The sequence below is a fragment of the Schistocerca americana genome, chromosome 1 (assembly GCF_021461395.2).
Source record: "Schistocerca americana isolate TAMUIC-IGC-003095 chromosome 1, iqSchAmer2.1, whole genome shotgun sequence".
Classification (NCBI taxonomy): Eukaryota; Metazoa; Arthropoda; class Insecta; order Orthoptera; family Acrididae; genus Schistocerca; species Schistocerca americana.
The window spans coordinates 797,094,657-797,122,270 of NC_060119.1; the positions used below are offsets into that span (position 1 = coordinate 797,094,657).

The 27,614-nt window shown below is 43.4% G+C and overlaps 1 protein-coding gene across 1 annotated transcript in view; it reads left to right on the forward strand.

Moving 5' to 3' along the window:
- LOC124545688 (myosin heavy chain kinase B) overlaps window positions 1-27,614 on the forward strand; it is an 81,638-nt gene that overhangs the window by 9,857 nt on the left and 44,167 nt on the right. Inside the window, exon 2 of the mRNA XM_047124638.1 lies at window positions 21,251-21,481. Coding sequence (XP_046980594.1) covers window positions 21,251-21,481 — 231 coding nt within the window. The remainder of the gene's footprint in view (window positions 1-21,250; window positions 21,482-27,614) is intronic.

Here is a 27,614-nt window from a genome sequence, read left to right on the forward strand (position 1 = left end):
GATTGGTTGTGGAAGACTCGCGAAGCAGTCGCACCAAGCCCACTGAATTTGCTGTCATGTTGCGTAATTCGCTGTACCATCCATTCCTTTCATTTGAGTTTTAGGCAAGATTTTCAGCAAAGCTCTATCGGTTTCTGTTACTTTTCTTCCAACTATAAAAATAGTAGATATCGATGTCGTCTATTTCGTCTGTACTGGTACTGTAACAGCCCCCTCTGAGCAACCTTCCCTCAATATCACCCAACCCCAGGCAAAAAACCGACCGATCTGCGAACTAGATGCCCCTTGACCCAAGCAGGCTTATGTACTTGATGGACACTGGGCTGGCGGGTTCAATTATTGGCAGTCTCTGGATGTGCTTGAGGATTTGTTTAATTATCCCGAAATCGATTAGAAGTGAGTTAGTAAGTTTTCAAAAAACACAACTACATGGACAAGTGAATTTAATAAACCGGAGTTAACAACTGTTCATTTCGCAAGATAACAAAGATTTTATTCTAATAGCGGTAGAGTGCTGACTGGTTTACTATCACAGGCGTGATCTTGATGACTGGTCCTCAACAGGCTTGCCTCGGCCACCAGGCAAACTTCCAGAGCCTACTAGATAAAAAAGGTGCACTGTTGCATAACCCTGGGGCTGAGATTGCTAACGCACTCACTTCGGCTTCCTTTGGCTGTCTGCCTCGGCCGTGTTTCATATGTGTACCAACGAGGAATGACAAACGAGTAACTATGAACGGTACTGTAAGTTTTCTGTCTGGCAAACGACCGAAAGCGCTCTCATATTGTAAGGAATGTCACGAGCGTTTAATGTATCCTGTTAAAATTAACCACTGTTTAAAGGTATTTTTCCTCACTCAAAGGATGACAAGTGTAACGAGTATTAGGGTCTGTGGTAAAATGTAGTCTCACAATAAAAGCAGATATGATACCCATAAGCTACACAATGGGTTACAGTAAATGGAACTTCCCATCTTAAAGATGTGTCGGGATTAATAGGTGGATTTTAGCAATAAATGTCTGCGATCACTTTCCATAGCACAAATGGAGGCAACTTGCTTCCGTCACGTCTTCTAAAGATATTCCGTAACAGTTGTCCCGCTTGGTTTCTTCTCTGTCCGTCGCGAGCTCTAAGGCCTTGTACACGTTAATATACATAGTCGAGCGAATTTTATTTTTATACATTGTCTATAGACTGCCGAGTGATTTTATATATAGACAACTAAGAGACATTTCTTATCTATAGGCACGCTTCTGCAACAAAATCGGACAACTTTTGACTTCCATTTAAAATGGGAGCTATGTGACAGTTCCTAGACAATGATGCGCAACATTCCGTAGTGTGGATATGTTGGTAGACATAGCCTCCAGTTCTTCTCATTGCGCCGTGGAAAACTCGTGGTCATTTTTTGTATTATTTTTGATTTCTTATTGTTAAACTTCACTTACCAAGATGTGGCCAATGAGATAGTGTTCGAGCTGACCGAAGATTTTCAAGTGGAATCATGTTTGTGGAAAGTTAGCAATAACGAATATAAAAAACGCAACAACAAGGAGTTGGTCGTCGAAGTGTTGGTCAAATAATATTAAGTATCAGTCAATGATGTAAGAAAAAAAAACAAAAAACAAATTCAAATAGAAAACCAAAAAAACATGTTGTTTCTAATTTCAAAGACGAAAGTAAATTACAGCCGAAACGAGGTCCTTCCGCAAACAGTACACGTTTGTACCAAAGTCTCCTCTTTCGATGTCTTTCGCCGGCCGCGGTGGTCTAGCGGTTCAGGCGCTCAGTCCGGAACCGCACGACTGCTACGGTCGCTGGTTCGAATCCTGCCTCGGGCATGGATGTGTGTGATGTCCTTAGGTTAGTTAGGTTTAAGTAGTTCTAAGTTCTAGGGGACTGATGACCACAGATGTTAAGTCCCATAGTGCTCAGAGCCGTTTTTTGTTTCGATGTCTTTAACTACCCATTATTATCATGCATAACTCGACATTCTAACAAGGTCAGCCGTATTTAGCAAAAACATCAAGGAACAACGCATTCAGGTGTGTACACAAGACAAATTATCTAGACTGTCTATAAACTTCGTCTAGCTACATGTCTATAGACACTCTCTACAATGTCTGTAGGTAGTCGCTAGATTTTCTACACAACGCTTGTGCCATAAACACTGCAGAATAATGTGACAAGTGGTTAGGTGTAGATGCTAATTATAATAAGAATTGTAAGATGTTAGAGTTCCAACTAATATTTTTTTTATTTCATTAACAGCAAAATTAGTAAAACAATTCCTAAAGCCAGTCTATTTTTAATATTCGTAACAAGATTCCCTGTCATTAATCATTAATTCCCGAGCACCGCAAAAGTCACAAAAATGCTTCACACGATCTTAGAATTAACATGAGATCGCACAAATCTGTTTTCCGAGGCAAATTTAACGCCGGCCGGTGTGACCGAGCGGTTCTAGGAGTTTCAGTCTGGAACCGCGCGACCGCTACGGTGGCAGGTTCGAATCCTGCTTCGGGCATGGATGTGCGTGATGCCATTAGGTTAGTTTGGTTTAAGTAGTTCTAAGTTCTTGGGGACTGATGACCTCAGATGTTAAGTCCCATAGTGGTCAGAGCCATTTGCACCATTTTTTTTTTTTTTTTTTTTTTTGCAACTTTAACAGTTAGTTCCGTCTTTATGCGGACTTGCACTTCACACACTAGTTCGCCTGTTGCCATCTCTAAAACCGATCGTAGACTACCTTGAATTAACACAACATCGCACAAGTATGTCATACGAGTCAATTTCTCAACAACTGTTAGGTCTTAACATGAGATCAGGTTTTATGCAGGGATTCATGTATTACTTTCTCGGAAACAGATCATAGAAGTTTTGTGCCTGCCCTCTCAGGGCATATTTGTCATTGGTCCATACTTACCATCAACAAGCACTGACAGTAACTATAATTTTTAATTAGCACTTCCTGATTAATTGAGTGATATTGAAATCACTATTAATAAGATGTCAGTGCAAGTAATGTCATCAGGGCAGTTGAAGCTACAGATTAATATTTAAACATGTAAATAACAGATTAGTTTCTTTGCACTCAGCGTTATAGGTGAATCCCCATTGTCTCTCTCTGCTCCAGTACCACGCGGCTCTTGCTCACCCGGCCATTGTCACTCCATCGACCATCTGGCGCGCCGTCTGATGAGTCCGCCTTATCATCCTATCTACTCGCTAGTCTTCCGTAACATTTTTTTTTCATACTGTGCATTAAAGCGTAACAACAAAAATATAATAAACGTGGGCAGTGGCATAAACGCCTCAAGTGATGCATTAATTATTGACAGTCATGACCTTCAAACCACTTGCCGAAGCAAGTAATGAAATCGGTTATCGGGTGATGCATTGCAGATTACCAAGCACCAATTAGTAAAACTCTCGTAGTGGCACGTCAGGAGCGGTCACAAAATTAACAATTTCAAATGTGCTTGGCCCAAGAGCTGCATGATATGAGAGATAGGTGTGAGATGGCTGCCAAACTGCATGGACATTCGGTATGTACTGTTGCACTAGATTTCGATAAATGGAATGTGGTGCAGCATAACTTAAGACAAGTCATATGGTAGACAGTTGTGCAAAACTTAAGGACGAAAGTAGCTTTTGCATGATGTGTCACTGCCAAATAACATAGCGTCATGGAACTCTGACCGTAGACAAAAAAATTACAGAAGGTAAATGGAGAAATGCGCAATTAGAGGAATATAAATGACACTTTTGTTCAGAGAGAATAATTACACATAAGTTCAAATGGTTCAAATGGCTCTGAGCACTATGGGACTCAACTGCTGAGGTCATAAGTCCCCTAGAACTTAGAACTACTTAAACCTAACTAACCTAAGGACAACACACACATCCATGCCCGAGGCAGGATTCGAACCTGCGACCGTAGCGGTCGCGCGGTTCCAGACTGTAGCGCCAGAACCGCTCGGCAACCAGCGGCCGGCAATTACACATAAGTCACCGTGATCTATGATGGTCCCCTGGACATTGAGAAAGGCGGGACATGGTTCTTAATCGGGTTGTGATCACCACGAACAGCAATGCATGTTCTGCCGTGTGCTCCCTTGTTGATCGCAAGGGATTTTAGAACGTATGTTGTGTGCGAACATTATGAATTACCTCGAAGAAAACTGTCTATTGTCACACAGTCAACATGGGTTTAGAAAACATCGTTCCTGTGAAACACAACTAGCTCTTTATTCACATGAAGTGTTGACTGCTATTGACAAGGGATTTCAGATCGATTCCGTATTTCTGGATTTCCAGAAGGTTTTTGACACTGTACCATACAAGCGGCTCGTATTGAAATTGCGTGCTTACGGAATATCGTCTGAGTTATGTGACTGGATTTGTGATTTCCCGTCAGAGAGGTCACAGTTCGTAGTATTTGACGGAATGTCATAGAGTAAAACAGAAGTGATTTGAGGCGTTCCCCAAGGTAGTGTTATAGGCCTTTTGCTGTTCCTTATCTATATAAACGATTTTGGAGACAATCTGAGTAGCCATCTTCGGTTGTTTGCAGATGACGCTGTCGTTTATCGACTAATAATGTCATCAGAAGATCAAAAGAAACTGCAAAACGATTTAGAAAAAATATCTGGATGGTGCGAAAAGTGGAAGTTGACCCTGAATAACGAAAAGTGTGAGGTCATCCACATGATAACTAAAAGAAACTCGTTACACGATAAATCAGTCTAATCTAAAAGCCGTAAATTCAACTAAATACGTAGGTATTACAATTATGAAAAACTGAAATTCGAAGGAACACATAGAAAATGTTGTGGGGAAGGCTAACCAAAGACTGCATTTTATTGGCAGGACACTTAGAAAATGTAACAGACCTACTAAAGAGACTGCCTACACTACGCTTGTCCGTTCTCTTTTTGAATACTGCTGCGCGGTGCGGGATTCTTAGCGGATAGAACTGACGGTCTACATCGAAAAAGTTCAAAGAAAGGCAGCACGTTTTCTATTATCGTGAAATATGGGAGAGAGTGTCACAGAAATGATACAGGATTTGGGCTGGAAATCGTTAAAAGAAAGACGTTTTTCGTTGCAACGGAATCTTCTCACAATCACCAACTTTCTCCTCCGAATGCGAAAATATTTTGTTGACACCGATCTACATAGGGAGGAACGATCACCACAATAAAATAAGGAAAATCAGAGCTCGTACGGAAAGATGTAGGTGTTCGTTCTTTCCGCGCGCTATACGATATTGGAATAATAGGGAATTGTGAAAGTGGTTCGATGAACCCTCTGCCAGGCACTTGAATGTGACTTGCAGAGTATCCATGTAGACGTAGATGTAGATGTATAAGGTTAATGGGAAGTTTCCACCAGCGCGATTGACTACTGTTGGATGGTCGCTGGTGCATGTGGATGTCTCTCCAACGCGACTCAAAAATGCTCGATGGGATTTAAGTCACGGGAACCGGCAGGCTAGCCCATTCGCCGGATATCCTCTTGTTCCAAGAACCCTTCCAACCGCGCTGTTTGATATTGTCATCGATAAAAATAAAGTCAGGGCCGAATACACCACTGAAAAGACGCACATGGATAAGGAGCACGGTGTCACAATAACGTTGACTAGTGAGTGTACCGTGTTCAAAGATCTGGATGTCGGTTCTCCCGTGCAACCCTCTCGCCATGTGAGGATGCGTCAAGAATGACAGACTGAATCTGTTTTCATCCAACAAGAAAACGCGGTCTCACTCCCAGTTGGCCCAGTACCTATGCCCTTGGCATCGCCGAAAACGGTGCTAACGATGTGCAATTGTCAATGGAACGTACTGGTCGTCGGGCAGAGAGTCCTTTCAGATGTGGCTGCAATTACACCTGCTGTTGATGTGCGAGCCTTCTTACCTGTTGCACAATATAGTGGTCATCTGCTGGTATAGTTGACCTTCGTCGACTACCTTTTCTCCTTCGAGCAGCAGTACCTGTGATTTCGAAAGCTCCCCATGCACCTGAAGCTATGCTGTGAGGCACACCAAACTCTTGGGCAACACTGGTCACATTTCGTCCTGCTTTCGGTTTTCCCATGATTCTTTCCCGTCTGAAGTCATCTACATGTTGCTACTGGCCATGTTTTAATGGCTACCACAGTGCATCGTAAATACTAGCCGACTGGCACACAGTGCGTTTTCCTGTCCTTTCAACTGGCACGATTGTGGGGCCATCCCATGTAGTCACTTTGAGCTCACGCCATGTAATGTCCAGCCCTCTGTGCATGACTAGGAGACCTCTGACAAAACGTCCCCGCACTTTCATTCATTTCCACTGGATAGTTGTAACGTAATGGTGCTTTATTTATTTCGTCCTTAACATTTGCAGAGCAGTGTATTTTATATATCGCAAAATTGGCGGCGTACATAAATGACATCGTGTGCTTATAGTTTATAGAAGAGTAAGTTGATGGTTGTAGTTGTACTTATCAGCCCAAAGACTGATGTTATAGGCAATCAGTGCTAGCCAGTCTTGTGCACATATCTTCATCCCTGAAAAACTATTAAACTTTACATCTACACACATCAAAAAAGGTTTTGCATCACCCCAGTTCCCAGAACCCCTGAAGATACACGTTGACTGTGGATATTGTATCACAGACTCAGTCCCTTTGACTGTTCAGAGATAACATTAAACCCGCCCAAAGATGTAAACTACCATGCATGAGCAGCGCCTGTTAGACGGACGGGGTCCGACAGCCGATCAGTTCCAGTCATTCTCCAGGAAGAAGGTACACGTCTCGTGTTGTCTGTAGTTCAACCGTGCCTAGACGGCCAATACCGCAGTTCGATTGCTTCCGCATTTTTACTTTATGCCAGGAAGGGCTCTCAACAAGTGAGGCGTCCAGGCGTCTTGGAGTGAACCAAAGCGATGTTGTTCGGACATGGAGGAGATACAGAGAGACAGGAACTGTCGATTACATGCCTTGCTCAGGCCGCCCAAGGGCTACTACTGCAGTGGATCACCGTTACCTACCGATTATGGCTCGGAGGAACCCTGACAGCAACGCCACCATGTTCAATAATGCTTTTCGTGCAGCCACAGGACGTCGTGTTACTACTCAAACTGTGCGCAATAGGCTGCATGATGGGCAACTTCACTCCCTTCGTCCATGGTGGGGTCCATCTTTGCAACCGTGACACCGTGCAGCGCGGTACAGATGGTCCCAATAAAAGGCCGAATGGACCGCTAAGGATTGGCATCACGTTCTCTTCACCGGTAAATGACGCATATGCCTTCAACCAGACAGTCGTCGGAGACGTGTTTGGAGGCAACCCGGTCAGGCTGAACGCCTCAGACACACTGTCCAGCGAGTACAGGAAGGGGGAGGTTCCCTGCTGTTTGGGGGTGGCATTATGTGGGGCCGTCGTACGCCGCTGGTGGTCATGGAAGGCACCGTAACGGCTGTACGATACGTGAATGCATTTCTCAGACTGATAGTGCAACCATATCATTGGCGAGGCATTTCGTCTTCATGGACGACAATTTGAGCTCCCATTGTGCACATGTTGTGAATGACTTCCTTCAGGATAACGACAACGTTCGACTAGAGTGGCCAGCATGTTCTCCACACATAAACCCTATCGAACATGCCGGGGATACATTGAAAAGGGTTGTTTATGGACGATGTGACGCACCAACCGCCTGCCAAATCGCCGTTGAGGAGTGAGACAATCTGGATCAACAGTGTCTTGATGAACTTGTGGATAGTTTGCCAAGCCGAATACAGGCATGCATCAATGCAAGAGGATGTGCTACTGGGTATTAGAGGTAACGGTGTGTACAGCAATATAGACTGTGTGTGGTTTTCATAAGCAACAAAAGGACGGAAATGATGTTATTGTTGATCTATATTCCAATTTTCTGTACAGGTTCCAGAACTCTCGGAACCGATGTGATGCAAAACATTTTTTGGTGTGTGCATTTGATGCCCAACAAGTACATTCCATTTCCAGTCCCGATTTGAATCCCATCACTCTAACATCGCAGACATGTTTAGATTATCTTAAGTGATTTGATTCCTTATAGCCATCTGATGTTGAGTTTCAGTGACAGCATTCGCATTTGAAAATAATGTGCCGCTAGTGCAACTGGTAATAGAAGCGCATGACCACGGCTTAGAAAAAGGGTGAAAGAAGCTGCACCTCCACCCACGAAACGTCACAGCTGTTCTCTCCGCCACCCCACCCCCACCCCCACCCCACCATCTTTTGCAGGCACGCGTTAAAATAGGGGTGTGGTGGTATATAACACTTGTCTCGTTGTTGTTCTGTATGGCAACAGAAGACAACATTCCAAAAAAACACGCAATTGATTAGGAAGCATAACAAACAGCACTCTGGTATACATGCAATTCAGACCGTTGATGTACTTTCATGATGTTTCACAAAACCTATTGAGTTACCTGTTTTTAGATCAAAATGTTAAGAGCACCCTTAGTCTCTCTGTCAATTGCGCATAGAGTCTGAGGAGGGGTGTACAGTAAATTCCATGGATTCAGACGTCCGCCGCTTACGAGTAAGAGTGGGACGCTCCTGTCCAGACGGTAAACTGCTTTCATTGGCTGTAGTCAGCTAGTTAAAAACAACGTATAAGACGTTTTATCGACAATGTTTAATGTAGTTGACGACATAGTCTTACCTGTTTTTCTCAACAAAACAAGACGTCTTTTTCCAGGAAGTACCTCTTTGTTCCATACATGTAGCATTCTACAGCATGAAAGATGGCGTTGTGTGCGAGTAACACGACCTGTGTCATGACGATCAATTAGTTCGATAGAAATTGGCAAGTTAGCGTGGCGAAGGAAACTTAATAAGAGTGTCCGAAAATGTCAAATATTTCGCTATTTCGATTTTCGCTCATATAACGAAAAGATGAAGACATCATCTTGTACAAACAACTCCAGATTAAGTCCCCCATGGCCCAACAAAGTAGGCAATAGAAATGCAGCCCGACTTGAACGATCCTTGCAAATACCAACAGGATATCATGCAGTCTACAGAGCCTTTAGGAGTATTTATAACGGTACTGATATTAATAACAAAATAAGAAGAAGCAAAATTAAGAATCTTTCTGTTGTGTCTAGACAAGACAGCCTAGACACAATGAGAGGAAGCCGAAAGGCACGCGCTAAGCTAAAGCAGGATGGCGTGAGGTCTGAAACAGGATACGTAATGAATGCTATAAAGAAAAGTACGTAGCTTCTGGAATACTTAACTTTAATCCATCCTTTTGGTACATCTGGAGATTGTGGCGATACAAGTGAGACTCTTTAGATACATGCAATGTTACTAATGGCGCCTTGCTAGGATGTAGCCATTGACTTAGCTGAAGGCTATTCTAACTATCTGCTCTGCAAATGAGCGAGGCTTCGTCAGTGTGCATCGCTAGCTACGTCGTCCGTACAACTGGGGCGAGTGCTAGTCCGTATCTCGAGACCTGCCTTGTGGTGGCGCTCGGTCTGCGATCCCAGACAGTGGCGACACGCGGGTCCGACATGTACTAATGGACCGCGGCCGATTTAAAGCTACCACCTAGCAAGTGTGGTGTCTGGCGGTGACACCACACTTTCAAAGGAAAACTTTGAAGAACTTATTTGATGGAATTCGAGATAAGGACACGGTTTTATAGAGAATGTTAGGAACGAAAGAAATATGTTATATCTAAGGAGAACCAGATATTGTATCCAAAATTAAAACTAAAAGACGTCGATGGATTGGACACACACTTCGAGCTCTAGATTAAAGGAAAATCTATCACGTATATTTACAACACCTTCATGGAAGAAGGCCTCGTGGAGGACCAAGGCTATTTAATTTCTACGTAAGAGAAGATACGAAAATCTTACAAGCGCTAAACTGGAAAATTAAATGTCAAGATATAACTACTTGGCAAAGCTTTCTGTGTGTCAGCAGCGAAGAGTTTTCGTAGCTTGTGAAGCTTGTTAATATCTGATATCAGCCCAGTTAGTCGTCTGTGGTATTTGAGTAAGTTTCTTTTCATGCATGTTTCTCCATTGCATGGATTACATTCACGACAGCTTACCGCTGATCCCGAAGGTATTGGAGGGAGGAACAACTTGCTTCGCATTGGATGGGATCACCTTTTCTTCTCTAGGAAGTAGAGATAGATTCTCCAGCATTCAAATGGAGACTGTGGAAATTGCATAGACGATGGACCGACCTAACATTTGTGACCGAAACGCACGTAAATAATGGAATGGGACTGATGTGAACAGTATTTCCGAATTTATGGACCTACAATGTATTTATAATATGGTTACATGCGGTTTCAAAGGCAAAGAGCGTATCCAGAAACAATGGGATTTTGGAGTATGTAGATAACACGTGAGATTCATTTTCCATCGTGAGAGTGATATATGATATTTTACAAAATTAGAGCATCATATCTAGTATAGTACTTACAACAGAGTAATATTTAACATGTTTAGGATTCACGTGGAAGATGTATAATAGGTAGGTCATTATCCTCCAGAGCAGTTACGAAGACGCAAACTTGTCATCTTGAGAAGTGACTACACGTGCTTCACTGAGTCAAAAATGGTTCAAATGGCTGTGAGCACTATGGGACTTAACTTCTAAGGTCATCAGTCCCCTAGAACTTAGGACTACTTAAACCTAACTAACCTAAGGACATCACACACATTCATGCCTGAAGCAGGATTCGAACCTGCGACCGTAGCAGCAGCGCGGTTCCGGACTGAAGCGCCAAGAACCGCTCGGCCACCCCGGCCGGCTTCACTGAGTCATTGATAATCTCTGTACCTGACTGTGCCTCTTTGTGTGTGTGTGTGTGTGTGTGTGTGTGTGTGTGTGTGCATAACTTTTCCCTGTCTGTCTTTGTATATCATTTTCCCGTGTGTGTGTGTGTGTACTGAAGCACACGTTTAAGTAGTAATGAACTGTAAAGTCTGATATACTGATGTGTATCTTAATGACCGGCCGTAGCCCTCTCTGTATTACATCCACATCCACCTTAGCGCTTAAACATGTATTAATATTTTGTAGAATATCTCGTGCCAAAGATATTGCGTAGGTTGAAATAGAAATTATGGGGTAAATTTAAGAGTCTCTGTATCCACTTCGAGCCTTCTGAACTTGTCTATGTCTAGCGGTATTATATTTGTTGGAGTTAGCTGAATTCGGCGACTCAGTACATCTTTACTATTCACTCGCGAAACTCTATTTCTCCAATAGGTTCGTCATCCCTCTTTTTATGTTTTTCTACAAAGCCAGCGAGGATCTTTGTGTTGCGCTCTTGCTAGTTGAGCCCACGGGACACAAACCTTTCGTCTATCTTTCAGTTTGTTCGAAATTCCCCTCCAGACTCGCTTCTTAGGAATCTGAAAAGTGGGCGAACTAGAGGTTTTCAGTTCACAGAGGTGTTCACTTCACGCAACTGTTGCACGTAATATTTCCAATAAACGTGCGTAATGACCATTTACAGACCCTTTAAAAGAAATGACAGTGTAATTCTATAATTTTGTTATCTATAGGTGTAACGGAAATGGTATTGGCTCTGAGCACTATGGGACTTAACTTCTGAGGTCGTCAGTCCCCTAGAACTTTGAACTACTTAAACCTAACTAACCTAAGGACGTCACACACATCCATGCCCGAGGCAGGATTCGAACCTGCGACCGTAGCGGTCGCGCGGTTTCAGACTGTAGTGCCTAGAACCGCTCGGCCACCACGGCCGGCGAAGTGGTATTAACCTTGGAAAGTTATTACACCCATATAACTGTAATGTTTGTAATACCATGACCAACCAAAAGTCTTGCGTGGTTCTGAAGCCTATACGGAGCATTTTTCTCCACACAGACCTGATAGAAAAGGGTTGCTGACGCCCACATCCAAATCGACAACGGTCTGATTCACACTGTACCGTCGATGGCTTCATATGGCTCTTCGGAGATGACGCAACGTCCTGCCGAAAAACCTCCTTTGCTTCTGAGTTCCCGTAACAGTGAAGAGCGATTCTGGACACTGATGACTTATTGAACCCTGGATTCCTGTGTAATCTCTGATATCCTATGATCCATGCATTGGCCAGCGATTATCACGTTGCACTCTAAGCTGATCAACTCGCGACGTGCTGCTCTGAACACCATTCACTAGTTTGTAACAGACTGCTCAGTTATCGTCTGTATCGTCAGGCCATCCACAGACCCAGTTGCAACATTCGGGTGTCGTACATATTAGTACATCTTCGAGTGGGATAATCCTTCCCGTAGCTTTTGGCCTCTCAGGTTTCTACTAGGGCCCTTTTTTTCCGACTTGCGATGGATCGCGAAATTAAAACCACAGTGAGCGTGCGGTGAAACCCTGAGGAGTTGTGTTGCGCAGTGTCTCTAGTATGCCCGTCTATCACGTCACGTTGAACTTTGCAGTTTTGGGAGTACAGTGAGCACGTAAACATGATAGGAATGGCTCCCGTAAAATGTAAGATCTTGTTGAGGGGTCTCGCCTCATTTCATGCAGTCCACATAACGTAATGTCATGCGTTTCCTTCATGCGTTTGCAGCGTTTTCGACGACAAGTGTTTGATCACCCACCACACAGCCCGGATTTTCATCTCTTCGCTCACATGAACCGCCGGCTATGAGGACAGCACTTGGCACAGACAACGAGCAGCCTGTGACTTCCACCATTTCACTACAAATGGTGGAAGACACAGGCAGCCTGCCTTCCATGACGAGAGAAAGTTGGTACCACGCGACAAATGTCTAAGTCGAATCGGTCTCGATGTGTTGAAGTAGCTCGAAGGTGTAGTTATATTTTACAAATGAAACTTCTTTTTTTTTTCTCTGTGGTTTCACTTCTCGCCCGATCGGAGGTTGGAAAATAAACAGCCTCTGTAGTAACTGCTGGAGTGCACTACTTGACCTGTCTGATACGAGCAAGTACGGTTCTAGAAGAGAAGCGAGTGAGTGTGTACGTAAGCAGAGCGCCACGTCGAACCGCATGTAACGGATGAGAGAGCGGCGGACTATTCCGAGAGGAGAGGGGCACGCTGCCAACAGCTTCCCTACTGCAGCCTCTGTGCGCAGTGCCGTAGTGCTGTCAGCGAGACGTTAAACTCTGACCAGCAGAAAGAGCAAGAAGAAGAGAAGAAAAACTGCCGCCTAGCGGGTGTCTCTCAGCAACGACGTCAGAAAGCGCGCAGGGTGTGGGCTGCGTGAAGATGAAATCCCTGACCGGAACTGCATAGTGAGACTGGTAGCTCACCGCTAGTCCTCGCGCTGCCGTCGTCATGCTATGCCCAGGGCCCACGCTAAATGCGGGCCCCGTAACGAATATTTCACGTCACACTAGTTGCCCTGCGAACGCTCGGCTACTTCAGAGGCCAGGAGGGAAGTCAAAATGTCAGTGAAAAGGTACCCAGTAAAGTCATTAACTTTGTCATTTGTTATCGAGAGCATGAGTCTATTTAAACGTGCAGCATTAAAGTATTAAACTGATCTGAGACAGTAACTCGCTCCCCGTTGGAGACGGTCGCTGCAACTGGTGAGACATGTTCCATCACTTGCTGTTGACGTACGGTATAGGGATCATAATATATCTCGTTCGCCCTGGCCATGCCCCACTGTTCATCGTGTATATTCGCAAGCAAGCACACAGTCCAGGTCCAGTCACGTTAATGTGGCCACCGCCTATGTTCGAAGCCATCTTGAAATAATCACTTGCTGACGGCTGTTGGCAACACTAGTAGTGAAGGACATACAAAGCGTGTCGGGGGGGGGGGGGGGGGGGGTGACGCGTAAACAATGCAGTCGTTTCCAGAATGAGATTTTCACTCTGCAGCGGAGTGTGCGCTGATATGAAACTTCTTGGCAGATTAAAACTGTGTGCCGGACCGAGACTCGAACTCGGGACCTTTGCCTTTCGCGGGCAAGTGCTCTACCAACTGAGCTACCCAAGCACGACTCACGCCCCGAGTTCGAGTCTCGGTCCGGCACACAGTTTTAATCTGCCAAGAAGTTTCATATCAGCGCACACTCCGCTGCAGAGTGAAAATCTCATTCTGGAAACACCCCTAAGCTGTGGCTAAGCCATTTCTCCGCAGTATCCTTTCTTTCAGGAGTGCTAGTTCTGCAAGGTTCGCAGGAGAGCTTCTGTAAAATTTGAAAGGTAGGAGACGAGGTAGTGGCAGAAGTAATGCTGTGAGGACGGGGCGTGAGTCGTGCTTGGGTAGCTCAGTTGGTAGAGCACTTGCCCGCGAAAGGTAAAGGTCCCGAGTTCGAGACTCGGTCCGGCACACAGTTTTAATCTGCCAGGAAGTTTCAATGCAGTCGTTGTCGCAATGCGGGAATAGAGTGATCTATCTGACGTCCATAAGGTGGTGATCATTGACTGTCGGGCCAAGGGTGGGAGCATATCCGAAACGGCTAAGTTTATAAACTGTTCGCGTGCCCACGTTGTTAAAGTATACCGTGTACGGTGAAATGGCGCAGAGGGAAATGTGATGGACCATGGGCCACAGGTGACAGTGATGAACGACGGCTGCGGAAATGTGCTCGGGCGCCGCGCGGGATTACCCGAGCGGTCTCAGGCGCTGCAGTCATGGACTGTGCGGCTGGTCCCGGCGGAGGTTCGAGTCCTCCCTCAGGCATGAGTGTGAGTGTTTGTCCTTAGGATAATTTAGGTTAAGTAGTGTGTAAGCTTAGGGACTGATGACCTTAGTTGCTAAGTCCCACGTGATTTCATACACTTTTTTGTGTTCGGGCGAATAGACGTCCACTGCTGAGCAACTGACCGCCCAGATGAACCAAGAGGCTACTAACAGTGTTTCCTCAACGATCGTTTAGCGAACGTTGTTGCGTCTGGGCCTCCGCACCAAGCCCATGGTTCGTTGGGCCCATGCTGACGGCTGTTCATCGGCGACAAAGGCCTGAATATGCATGCCACTACCGCAACTGGACGTCGACAGGTGGCCTTTTCAGTCGGATCACATTTTATGCTCCGTCGGACAGATAGCAAAAAGACTACAACAATTGTCGAAATGGTCCATGCCGGAGGTGGGAGCATCCACTGTGTGATCTCTTAATTTCGGAACACTCAGTGAATCAACACAAGTATTCATCTATTCTCAGCACGATGGTATCTACCAGCAGGACAATGCAACCTGTCACACAGCTCGCTGTGTATTGCGAAGAGCAGCAGCATGATTTTACCGTATTTCCTGGCCACCAAACTCCCCGGATTTGAATCCAATCGAGACTTTGTGGGACCACCTCGATCGGGCTGTTCGCGCCATGGATCCTCAACAGAGAAACCTAGCGGAGCTGGTCAGAAGACTGGAATCGGCACAGCTCCACATCCATGTCGGTATCTTCGAGAACCTCACTGATTCTCTTTCTGCACGTCTCTCAGAGGTCGCGCTCCGAAAGGTGGATACTCAGGCGTCTAACAAGTGGTCACATTAATGCGACTGGACAGTGCGTACGATGCAGAAATCAGCTGCAGAATTTCCACCTATAGGTATACCAGCAACTTGTTCCACGGATCTGCAATGTGATGTGGGATTAAATTCGACTTCGCGTTGACTAAAACCGAAAATAATGGAGAGGACATATTGCAGTCGGTACAGTCAACAAGAACGCGTCATCTGTTACTTCGTTGGAAAACATTCCATCGTGAGACATCGTCTCGGAAAACGCTACTGTTTTCTGAAACTGTATGGTCTTTTGCGGCTCAGGCAAGTTCGTTTGTTGTCTTCTATTAATCTTCAATTCACATTAACGGGCTGTTTGGTGCGTCGAAGTCTCAGAACGTTCGCGGCATTGTGTTTTCAGATTGTAATGTGTCTGGTAGCCTAATTAATTATGCAACCTACCAGCCCTGTTAACGAAGAGCAAAAAAACTTCGAACAGAGGAAAAATTTACGTAGTTTCAAATTTTTGTTCAGTTATAGGAGAGAGTGCCAATCTTCATAAATTCATTCACTGTGAAACTGTGAATATGTCCTGACGATATATTCTGTACACGAATTAAAGATTGTGCCGATATTACAAAATCCACTTTAATGGGCCCTGTGGAGCGTCGAACTGCGAGAACGGTCGCGGCAGTGTGTCTTCGGATTGTATGGTATCTAGTAACCTAATTAATTACGCAGCCTACGAACCCAGTCAAAGGAGACCAAAAAAGATTGAATAGGGTAAAAATTAGTGCAGTTGCAAATTTTTGTTCAGTGGTAGAAAGGAGTACCATGAACAACACACTAAAAATCGTGACTGATGGGCTATGACCGTGGAGGTGCGGGGACGTTTAAAGTTCACTTCGCTGGACTCGCATTCGGGTTCAAACACGCGTCCAGCCATCCAGATTTTGGTTTTCCTTCATTTCCCTAAATCGCTTCCGGCAAATGTCGGGATGGTTCCTTTGAAAGGGCACAATCGATTTCCTCCCCCATCCTTCCCTTATCCAAACTTGTACTCCGTCTCTAATGACCTCATCGTCGACATTAATCTCTTCCTCCTTTTCCTCCTTAAAGTTCACTTTTTATGGTTTTCTTGAATAAATTTAAAACCATAGCTTCTAGCGAAAATGTTTCCAGTTCAATATAAACTACAGTCTATTTAAAACAAAAAGTCCTATAGTTTCCTTGTTGCAGGCAAAGGAAAAATCGCAGATTATTAAAATAATGATTTAACTGTATAAAATTAATGTTTATTATTAAATGAAGTTGGTTAGGAATAAGTATTACATGTTTGTGCTACGTCTACGCGCAGTAGAGTCGTGTTAAAGGATAAATTGTGTTCTTGGGTTGTAAGTGGGTTGAGGAGGCAAGGGTGTAGGATAGAAAGAAGCACGAGAGAAGATTCAAATGGTTCAAATGGCTCTAAGCACCATTGGACTTACATCTGAGTTCATCAGTCCCCAAGACTTAGAACTACTTAAATCTAACTAAAGTAAGGACATCATACACATCCATGCCCGAGGCAGGATTCGAACCTGCGACCGTAGCAGCAGCGCTGTTCCAGACTGAAGCGCCTAGAACCGTTCGGCCACAGCGGCCGGCCGAGAGACAGTAGGTCGCTGGGTTGTGGTTATGCACTTCCCTCCTTCATGGGTCTGCAGACTGAAGAGTGGGCAGGTGATTCCCAACTGTTATCTACCTCACTAAGCTATAAGAAGCAACTCCAGAGTGTTTCACGAAGTAGCGCTGACATTTCACAGCGCGCCGTGTAAGTAACTGGCGACGCAGCGGGCAGACATGCTGGAAGGGGGGGGGGGGGGGAGGAGGGAGGGAGAGATGCAAATTTTCCATGAATTGCTTTAACAATACATGGAATACAGATATGAATTAGTAATAACACTAACGCAAGGAACACCTATGGATAGAGTGTACGGAAGTCCGCGCCGCGGGGGGTAGCCGACGGTCTTACACGGCTCCCCCCGACGGATGTTCGAGTCCTCCCTCGGGCATGCGTGTGTCTGTTGTCCGTAGCGTAAGTTATTAGTTTAAGATAGATTAAGTAGTGTGTAAGTTTAGGGACCGTTGACCTAAGCAATTTGGTCCCATAAGATCTTACCACAAATTTACAATTTTTAGCTAAATCCGTCCATACTCTTCTATTCTTCTTAGTCATCATTTACGCCAGTTACAGCGTTCTTCCGGGAAAGGTAACTTCCCCCGCCAGAACCGCTGCTCGCTTTCAGTTTACAGGCTGACTATACTTCCTCAGCGTTTCCTTATGTAAGTTGTCAAAATTACTTCATTTAGCACTTGTTAGTATAGTGGAGTTAATTTCAGTTTATTGAGTACTTATTACCAGTTGTCAAACGATCTATATACATAATCGTTAAAATGACTATAAACTTCGATATCTCCTAGAATTTTCATTGTCTTCTCTCTCTTTACACGATGAAGGATTTAAAACTTATCGTTAATGTTTCTGGACGTGTGTTTGTTATTTGTAATGTGCAGCGGGAAAGCATTTGCTTTATTATCGTTACGTTTGCAGTGTTCTTTAAAACGAATCCGAATTTTTCTCCTGGTTTGCCCGATGTGGATGTCATATCACAACCGTCACGGCCAATGTTGTATATTACCGATTCATTTAACGGTTCCGTTTTATGGGTGGTTATGTCCAAAGTATCTTTGTGACCTTTTCTAGTGCGAAACCCATTTTTTTAAAAAGTGGGCTGTTTTGCTAGAAATGTGACGGTAATATGGAGCGCACTGCGAATTTAGTCGTTCTTTTAAATATGTACCTTTACAGATAATCCGACTGGTGGCTGAGTTTTAACTTTCAACTGAATTTTATTGATTTCCATAACTGTTTGCGGTGAAACACCGTCCAATTTAGCTAAAATTTTTAGGACTGCTGTTTCTTTGTTAATCTCTTCTTCATCAGCTTTAACCAGTCTCTTTCATTATGTGAAAATATTCCTTTTAATGGACCAACGGGTGGTTTGATTCGTTAGTGCTAAACCCTTTAAATAATAAAATGTTCTATCTATGACAACAGTGAAAAACACATGTCAGCATGTACTCTTTAGCAATAGTAATCAATAAAAACACTCAATTCATTACGTATTTCTAAGCCCACCATGCGTTGTGAGGTGTAAACATTCATACTAATGAATCAGGAGCACAATATCTGTGTCGAAAAAGCTTGAAAAATTCTGCAGGAAATTAGCAATGTCAACTTCTACTAGTAAACATATGCCCTCAGAAGGAAGACATTTCCTAAAGGACTTGGGTTCACTATCAACCTTAGTCCATGAACATAAATCCACATTTTCAGCCAGTTCCGTATCAGAGTCGCCTTCACAGCTTTGATGAAATGCTTCTACGAGGACAGGGAGACAGTTTATCTCACCTGCTGCATTTGCATTAGATGTTTCACCTCCTGGTTCACTTGACGATGTGTTACCCAGACTACCATCAGTCACTGTAGTAGTGTTTGAAACCATAGAAACAGTAGCTACAAAATCTGTACCAGAGTTTTCTCCCAAGACAGAATCTTCTGAGTGCTCTTGTGTAACCTCTTATCAGCAGCATCTCAAACGATCAACTAGAATTTAATGTGCTATAGAATCTCTAAGAAGTCGTTCTTATAAATCTAAAATAAATAGTCACGAAAGTCAGTATGATCCCTCTAACTATAAAAACTCACCAAAAATCAGTAAATAATATGCCTATTACTCTCAAGTGTGGGCATAAACAGTTTTCGTCACATTTCAAATTTTCGGTAATGATCCTATATGTGCACAGTCAGGGGACATAATTTATATTATCTCAGCAGCTAACATTTTCGACATAATTTGTGAAACAATATTATCTGCGGTGTTTATTCTCCATTAGAAGAAACATTTCGCAGCATATAATCAGTAAAATTAGATGTTACAAGGAACTGAAGCGCGACAACCTATTTGTTTGCACGCGCGGCGCGAAAGAAAACTATGTGTAACTACGCTAAATAACGATTGCTGTGTTAATTTTATACCTTATGCTATAGGAAATGTTACTGTGAATTGAACTTGCCGTTTTTTAATCAGAAGATATCAGAGGAGTAAATCTACAAGCGACACATGTTAGCTGAACACAAAATCAGCTCTGAAGACGAGTGCCACAAAGGCGTTGGTAAATATTGATACCGTTACTCGCTTGTTCGCTGAATCTCGAGACTACCGAAATAGATACACAAAAATAGTACTCATACTTATCATAGAAATAATTGTAAATATTTTAATACTAGTACAATCGTTTGTTTGCACTATATAAAATAATAACCAGCATTTAGGATCAGTTGTATGTGCAGTGTCTCCCTTGTAAGTGTCGTCAAGCGCATTTTGTCTGGTGTTTCATCAGATATTTGCAATTTGGTTCTTGCATTGTGTAGCTGGAGTCAGCTCAAGCAAATACTGCTCATTCCGTCTCTCACACGACACCAGCTTTGACGGAAAGCGTCGGTTTGTTTCCCATTACAAATCGGAATTTTACGTGCCCATTCGACAGAGAGGTCTCAAATTAGTCTTCTGCGATATTCTTTTTATCGATATGCAATAACAGGGACAGCAAAACACGAAGTCCAGCGCCGACAGCACTGTCCTGGCCCACGCTGACTGCTGCCGCCAAACATGCAGGGCCACTGACTCACTGCTGGACTGCTGTTTATTCTCCCTGTTTTACTCTCCCTGTTATTACATATCGATAAAATAAATATCGTACTACAATAATCTGGGACCATTCTATCGAATGGGCATGTAAAGTTCCACTTTAAAAACCATTTTCTTTGTAATTCGAAACAAAGCGACACTTTCTATGACACTGGTCGTCGCGTGGAACACGTGATGAGCAGTGTTTGTCTGGGCTGACTACAGCTACTCAATGCAAAAACTAAACTGAAAATCGATGATGAAACACCAGAGAAAATGCGCCTGATGACTCTTAGGAAAGACACCCTGTATATTTATCAGAGGTAAAACGGCTTGCTGTGTCTGTAGTTTACAAGAAATTCCTAATTTGTGCATAGCGTCGAACCCTTTTTCACTGTGCAACTGAGTATGCGCTGATATGAAACTTCCTGACAAATTAAAACTGTGTGCCGGACCGAGACTCGAACTCGGGATCTTTGCCCTTCGCGGGCAAGTGCTCTACCAACTGAGCTATCCAAGCACGATCACCCCCCGTCCTCACAGCATTAATTCCGCCAGTACCTCGTCTACTACCTTCCAAACTTCGCAGAAGCTCTCCTGCGAACCTTGCAGAACTAGCACTCCTGGGAGAAAGGATATTGCGGAGACATGGCTTAGCCGCAGCCAGGGGGATGTTTCCAGAATGAAATTTTCACTCTGCAGCGGAGTGTGCGCTGATATGAAACTTCCTGGCAGATTAAAACTGTGTGCCAGACCGAGACTCGAACTCGGGACCTTTGCCCTTTCGCAAGGTCCCGAGTTCGAGACTCGGTCCGGCACACAGTTTTAATCTGCCAGGAAGTTTCACATGATAATGGTTTAAAAATCCAAAAATTGTTACGTAACGAATAAGAGGTGTCAGTAAACACAGAAAAAGTGGAAAAATGCCGCCTTATTTAATAAAATTGTCCTGGTTGTGAACTGTATTAAGAAGGCTTTAGAATAGTGTAGGAAATTGATAGTTGATCAACTTGTAATCCTGGCAGAGAAGAGAGCTCAGTGGTGGCGATGCTGCCGGCAGGTGTGGAAGCCGGACCTGAGGCTGGAGCGCGAGTTCCAGGCGCACCCCAGCGTGGTGTACCACCTGGCGCTGTGCGGCGACTCGCTCTACTCCTGCTCCAACGACGGCACCGTGCGCGCCTGGGACCCCAACACGGGCGACAGCCGCGGCACGCTGCTCGAGTACGACGACGAGGTGTGGCGCTTCTGCGTCGACAACGGACACCTCTACTCTGGCGACAACAAGGGCATGGTGAGCCACCGCTCACTCCTCACTGCGCGTGCTGTCTCTTAGTCTCCTCTATGGAAAACCAGTGCGTAGTTTAGATACCACTCACTCTTCTTCAGGACAATTTTCTTTTATTTTTTATTTTTTTTTAACGTATCAGTCCTAATTTTCAACATTCATCTGCGATTCTCTTCTGTTCCGGTTTTTTTCCAGTCCATGTTTCACTGCCATAGAACACTGTGCTTCAAATATACATTCTCAGAAATTTCCCCTCAAATTAAGGCCAATTTTTGATACTAGTGGAATTCTCTTGAACAGGTTTGCCCTTTTTGCCAGTGCCAGTCTGCTTTTTATGTCCTCCTCGTTCGGTTCATCATGGATTATTTTGCTGCCTAAATACCAGAATTCCTTAACTTCGTGTTCCCCAATTCTGATATTAAGGTTCTCTCTTTTCTTCTTTCTACTGCTTCACATTACATTCTTCTTTCTTCGATTAACTATCAATCCATATTCTGTACTCATTAAATTGATAATTCAGTTCAGCAGAGCTTGTAATTCTTCATCACTTGGGCAGAGACATAGTGAGATAACTTTCTCTTCTCTGGGCGGAAGCGTGCGTTATGAGACAATATCGAACGTCTCTGCGGTAACAATTGCATGATTAGGCATCAACTGCTCTTCCCTGGAGACAACGACAGCTCTCTCTTTCTGGTGTCGAAATGGTACACTTGCTGTAAGTATGATTCCTTTACCAATAACGTTGTTGGTATCCACTCACCAAACTACTCTCTGTCCAACACACACACACACACACACACACACACACACACACACACACTGCCGGGCGCTGTGGCCGAGCGGTTGTAGGCGCTTCTGTCAGGAACCGCGCTGCTGCTACGGTCGCAGGTTCGAATTCTGCCTCGGGCATGGATGTATGTGGTCTCCTTGGGTTATTAGATTTAAGTAGTTCTAACTCTAGGGCATTGATGACCTCAGATATTAAGCCCCATAGTGCTTAGAGCCATTTGAACCATTTGAACACACGCACGTACACAGATGATTGTATGAAGACTTACACACTATAGACACACCCAAAACAAAATAACAAGATTGAATGAAATCATTTGTGGCATTTGTTAGAGACGACCAATCTGTACAGTGAGGCGCAACTACTGCGAAGAAGTTAGCGAGTTTCAAAGATTTACTCATGACGCGTTTCTGGAATATAGCGGTTTCGATGTTCGTTAAATGAAAAAAGTAAATTTTCACTAAAAGACTTCACTAAATGCAAATTCATTAAGGTGCAAGTTATTTAATTTTAATATTAATGGTCTCTGCCGTTTTATCAGCGAACACTGTCTCTATCTCCCCTCGACCTTAACGCTTCTATGCAAACAAAATGACAGAAACACTGGTTCTCAACAGAGCAAAATCCTTTCTCTCCCAGCCCATGATTCAGCCACTTTGTCAAGGTCTTACTTAGTAGCAGGACTCCGACTCTAGGGTAACCTCCCGCATTCTGTTAGAGAACTGAACAACATTTCCAGCTTCAGAAGACAGTTAATGACATACCTACTAAAGTAACAATAAGGATTAACATTGTGTCTGCATGCACTCGTTAGCCTTGTACGTCCTTCTATCCAACCAGAGTCTCCTCTTTTCCCTGTATTCTGAGCTTGTGCAGTCTCCTTAAATCTGCCTTCTCCAGAACTCGCTATATCAGAAAACATCTGTTTTCTACACCTATACATTCGTTTTCTATCTGCCGCTATCACTATTGTTAGTATTGCCATTATTATTATTATTATTATTATTACTATTGTCACTATTAGTGCCCGCTGCTGCAGTAGTACAACTGCTGCCACAGACTTTAGGAATGTTGTAATTTGGCTCAAAACTATTCAGTGGCTTCTTCTGAATTTCTTTCCTGCTTCTTGTCATGATGCGTCTCGGGGGTATCCCATCATCTGATGAACTGATAAGTAAACACGATTTGTTTTTACATTTTGTAGGTTAAAAAGAGTGTTATAATTGTCATTACAATCAAACAACAGTCAAAAGTAATAAAATGTAAACCTCTGATGCAAGAAAGACATAGAAATTTTTTTCGTATGTAATGGATTACGAACGAGACGTGAGCGGAAAAGGAGGTTTACTTTTTGTTGCTGTTGTTTTATTGTAATGACCGTCATAATACTATTGTGACCTACCATATGTGAAAACAAATTACGTTTATTTATCAGGTCATCAGTTGATGGGATAATCCCGAAACAACTCATGACAGGAAACAATAGAGAAATTCACAAGAAGCTAATGAATATTTTTTAACATCTTACAGTATACTTACAGTCTATTTCATAATTACTGTGATAATGATCGTATTCCTCTTTAAATATTTTCAATCTAGTTTAGAATAGCATTAAGTTCATAAGTTCATAGACAGTATTATTTATTCATTTTGATTATAATCAGACACTCAAATCATTTTAATACTAGACTGAAGAGACAAAGAAACTGGTACACCTGCCTAATATCGTATAGGGCCCCTGAGAGCACGCAGAAGTACCGCAGCAAGACGTGGTATGGACTCGACTAATGTCTGGAGGAAACTGACACCATGAATCCTGCAGGGCTATCCATAAGTACGCAAAAGAACGAGGGCGTGGAAATCTCTTCTGAACAGCACGTTGCAAGGCATACCAGATATGCACAATAATTTTCATGTTTGGGAAATTTGATGGTCAGCGAAAGTGTTTAAACTCAGAAGAGTGTCCTGGAGCCATTCTCTCGCAATTCTAGACGTTTGGAGTGTCGCATTGTCCTGCTGGAATTGCCCAAGTCCGTCAGAATGCACAATGGACATGAATGGATGCAGGTGATCAGACAGGATGCTTACGTACGTGTAACCTGTCAGAGTCATATCTAGACGTATCAGGAGTCCCATATCACTCTAACTGCATACGTCCCACACCATTACAAAGCCTCCACCAGCTTGAACAGTCCATAGATTCATGAGGTTGTCTCCATGTCCATACACGTCCGTCCGATCAATACAATTTGAAACGAGACTCATCCGAGTAGGCAACATGTTTCCAGTCATCAACAGTCCAATATTAGTGTTGACGGGTCCAGGCGAGGCGTAAGTCTTTGTGTCGTGCAGTCATCGAAGTTACACGAACGGACCTTCGGCTCCGAAAACCTATATCGATGATGTTTCGTTGAATGATTCGCACGCTGACACTTGTTGATGGCCCAGCATTGAAATCTGCAGCGATTTGCGGAAGGGTTGTACTTCTGTCACACTGAACGATTCTCTTCAGTCGTCGTCGATCCCGTTCTTGCAGCAACTTTTTCCGGCCGCAGCGATCTTGGAGATTTAGTGTTTTACCGCTATATACTTCTATGTGAAATATCTCTTCTATATAACTAAGCTCAATTTTCATCTATGGCCTACCTTAGAAAGAAAGAAAAACCGCTTCAGCAAATTACATGCTACCGTTTACTCCACACTCATGCCAGTTAAAGGAGATGTTCCACGTGTCGGTGTCGCATTTAGGTCTAATAATGAACACGTCTGTGAGGTGAGTTATGAATCCTTTCAAACAACCCCGTATCGTCTCGTAATTTACAGTATGACAAGACAGTACAGTTCGCTGCTTCAGTTCTTCAAACGTGTCAGCAAGAGTGCTGTACAGAAGACTCAGGTCATGCAGTCTTGCATGCCAAGGTACAGGTCTTTTTCGAGCTACCCTTCTTGGGGAATATTTTAGTGTTAGTGGTCATCTTACATCGACATCAGCTTTTTTTCGGTACCCCATCATTCACACATCACATTCCCCAACGTTGCACCCGGCAAAATCCTCAAGCAGTTCTACAGGAAACGAAGGCGTCTCAGTCCATCAAGTTTTATTGGAAGAATATCTGCCCCAACTTACTAACACTAACCACGCTCTAATTTTGAAACATTGTTGATATGATGACTCACGAACAATTTGAAATTGTACCTTATTTACTTAGTTTGTTAGCTACATGTTCCATAGATCATTTCAACGATTATTTTATCGAAATGATGTGGAAGGGCTCGATTGACAGTAAATTAATCAAAGTTAGCCTATAAGTGACGAGTATGCTGAAAATAAGTGAAGGGTAAAGCTATACATGACTAGTTTTAACATTCATGAACATATTATTTTTCCATCCTACTCATGCAACCACACTTAAAACTAGATTTTTTAAGGCTACTAGTGCATGGAATAGAAGGACTTGTCCATAAGAAATTATTTTAGGTTAGATTTGAAACTTGCTTAGCTGCCTGTCAGACGTGTTATGTTGCTGGGCAAATGATCAAAACTTTCAGCCCAGTTAGATGGGCGACCAACAGAAAAGTTTACGTTTCAAATACATTTGTATTAACTAGCATAAGACTGCATACTGAAGTCAGCGACGGCTCTTATGCACATACTGACAATTATATCGTAAATGGATCATTTGCGAACCGCGTTCATTGGAATGTTTTTGCTGCTAATATCGTATACGCTCACCTGTGTCGCTTTTAGCTACTAATTATGGTGCATTCTGTAAACGAAAAAAGATCGCGTCACAAACTAAGACTGTCCACTTCCAGTTTTTCTATTTGACATCCGTCGGCGTCGGTTGCAGTACACAGAAAGTGAGCACAAAATGGTTCAAACGGCTGTGAGCGCTATGGGACTTAACATCTGAGGTCATCAGTCCCCTAGAACATAGAACTGCTAAAACCTAACTAACCTAAGGACATTACACACATCCATGCCCGAGGTATGATGCGAACCTGCGACCGTAGCGGTCGCGCGGTTCCAGACTGAAGGGCCTGTGTTTTGATTTACGACACATAGCGTGACCCAAGATACCATCCTCATTTCTCCGCGCCAACAGTTCTCCATTGTAAACTTAATGTTAGGATGAAGAAAATCGAGATGTAGAAATACGTCTGGGAATGCAGTGCCATGATACCAGACTACAAAGGAGTCATTCACATATCGACAAAAGCACGTAGGTATTAACTCCTCCGGCTGGAGTGCTGTCTGTTCCAAATCTTCCATAAAAAATCATGTACAATTGGTGACAAGAAATTACCCATTGCGAAAAGCTCACTTTGTTCAACGTCTAGGTCGAAGCGAACACGTGCTTGAATAAATCTAGTAGTTCCAATTCCACGATGGAGAGAGCGGACAGGTGAAAAAAAGTACATTGAAGGCTTCTTGGAGGAAGAGGACTTGCCTGATGACTTGATAGAAGAAGAAATAGAGAGTCCATAGGGAAGAGATAGGAGAGCCAATATCAGAACCAGAATTTAAAAGAGTTTTGGAAGACGGCAGAAGGGATAAATAACTCTGCGTCGGAACTTCTAAAATCATTTGGGGCATGGTAAAAATACAACTATTGACGATGGTGTGCAGAATGTATGAGACTGGCGATATACCATCAGACTTTCGGAAAAACATCATCCACACAATTCCAAGATAGCAAGACCCGACAAGTGTGAGAATTATCTCACAATCAGCTTAACAGCTCATCCGTCCAAGTTGATCACAAGAATAATATACAGAGGAATGAAATAGAAAATTGACAGTCTGTTAGACGACGATCAGTTTGGCTTGAGGGGGCCATTCTGACGTTCCTATTGACAATGGGAGCAAGACTGAAGGAAAATCAAGACGCTTTCATACGATTTGTCGACCTGGAAAAAGCGTTCGACATTATAAAATGGTGCAAGATATTCGAAATTCTGAGAAAAATAGGGGGAAAGGCGGCAATATACATTATGTACGAGAACCAAGAGGGAATAATAGGATTGGAAGACCAACAACGAAATGTCGCATGAAAAAGCGTGTAAGGCAAGGGTATAGTCTTTCTCCTCTACTGTTCAATCTGTACATCTAAGAAGCAATGAAGGAAATAAAAGAAAGGTTCAAGAATGCGATTAAAATTCAAGGTGAATAGGTATCAACGATAACTTTCGCTGATGACATTGCTATCCCCAGTAAAAGTGAAGAAGAATTACACGACCTGCTGAATGAAATAAACAGTCTAAACAGTATAGAAAACGATTTGAGAGTAAATCGAAGAAAGACGAAACTAGTGAGAAGTAGCAAAACTGGGAACAGGGAGAAATTTG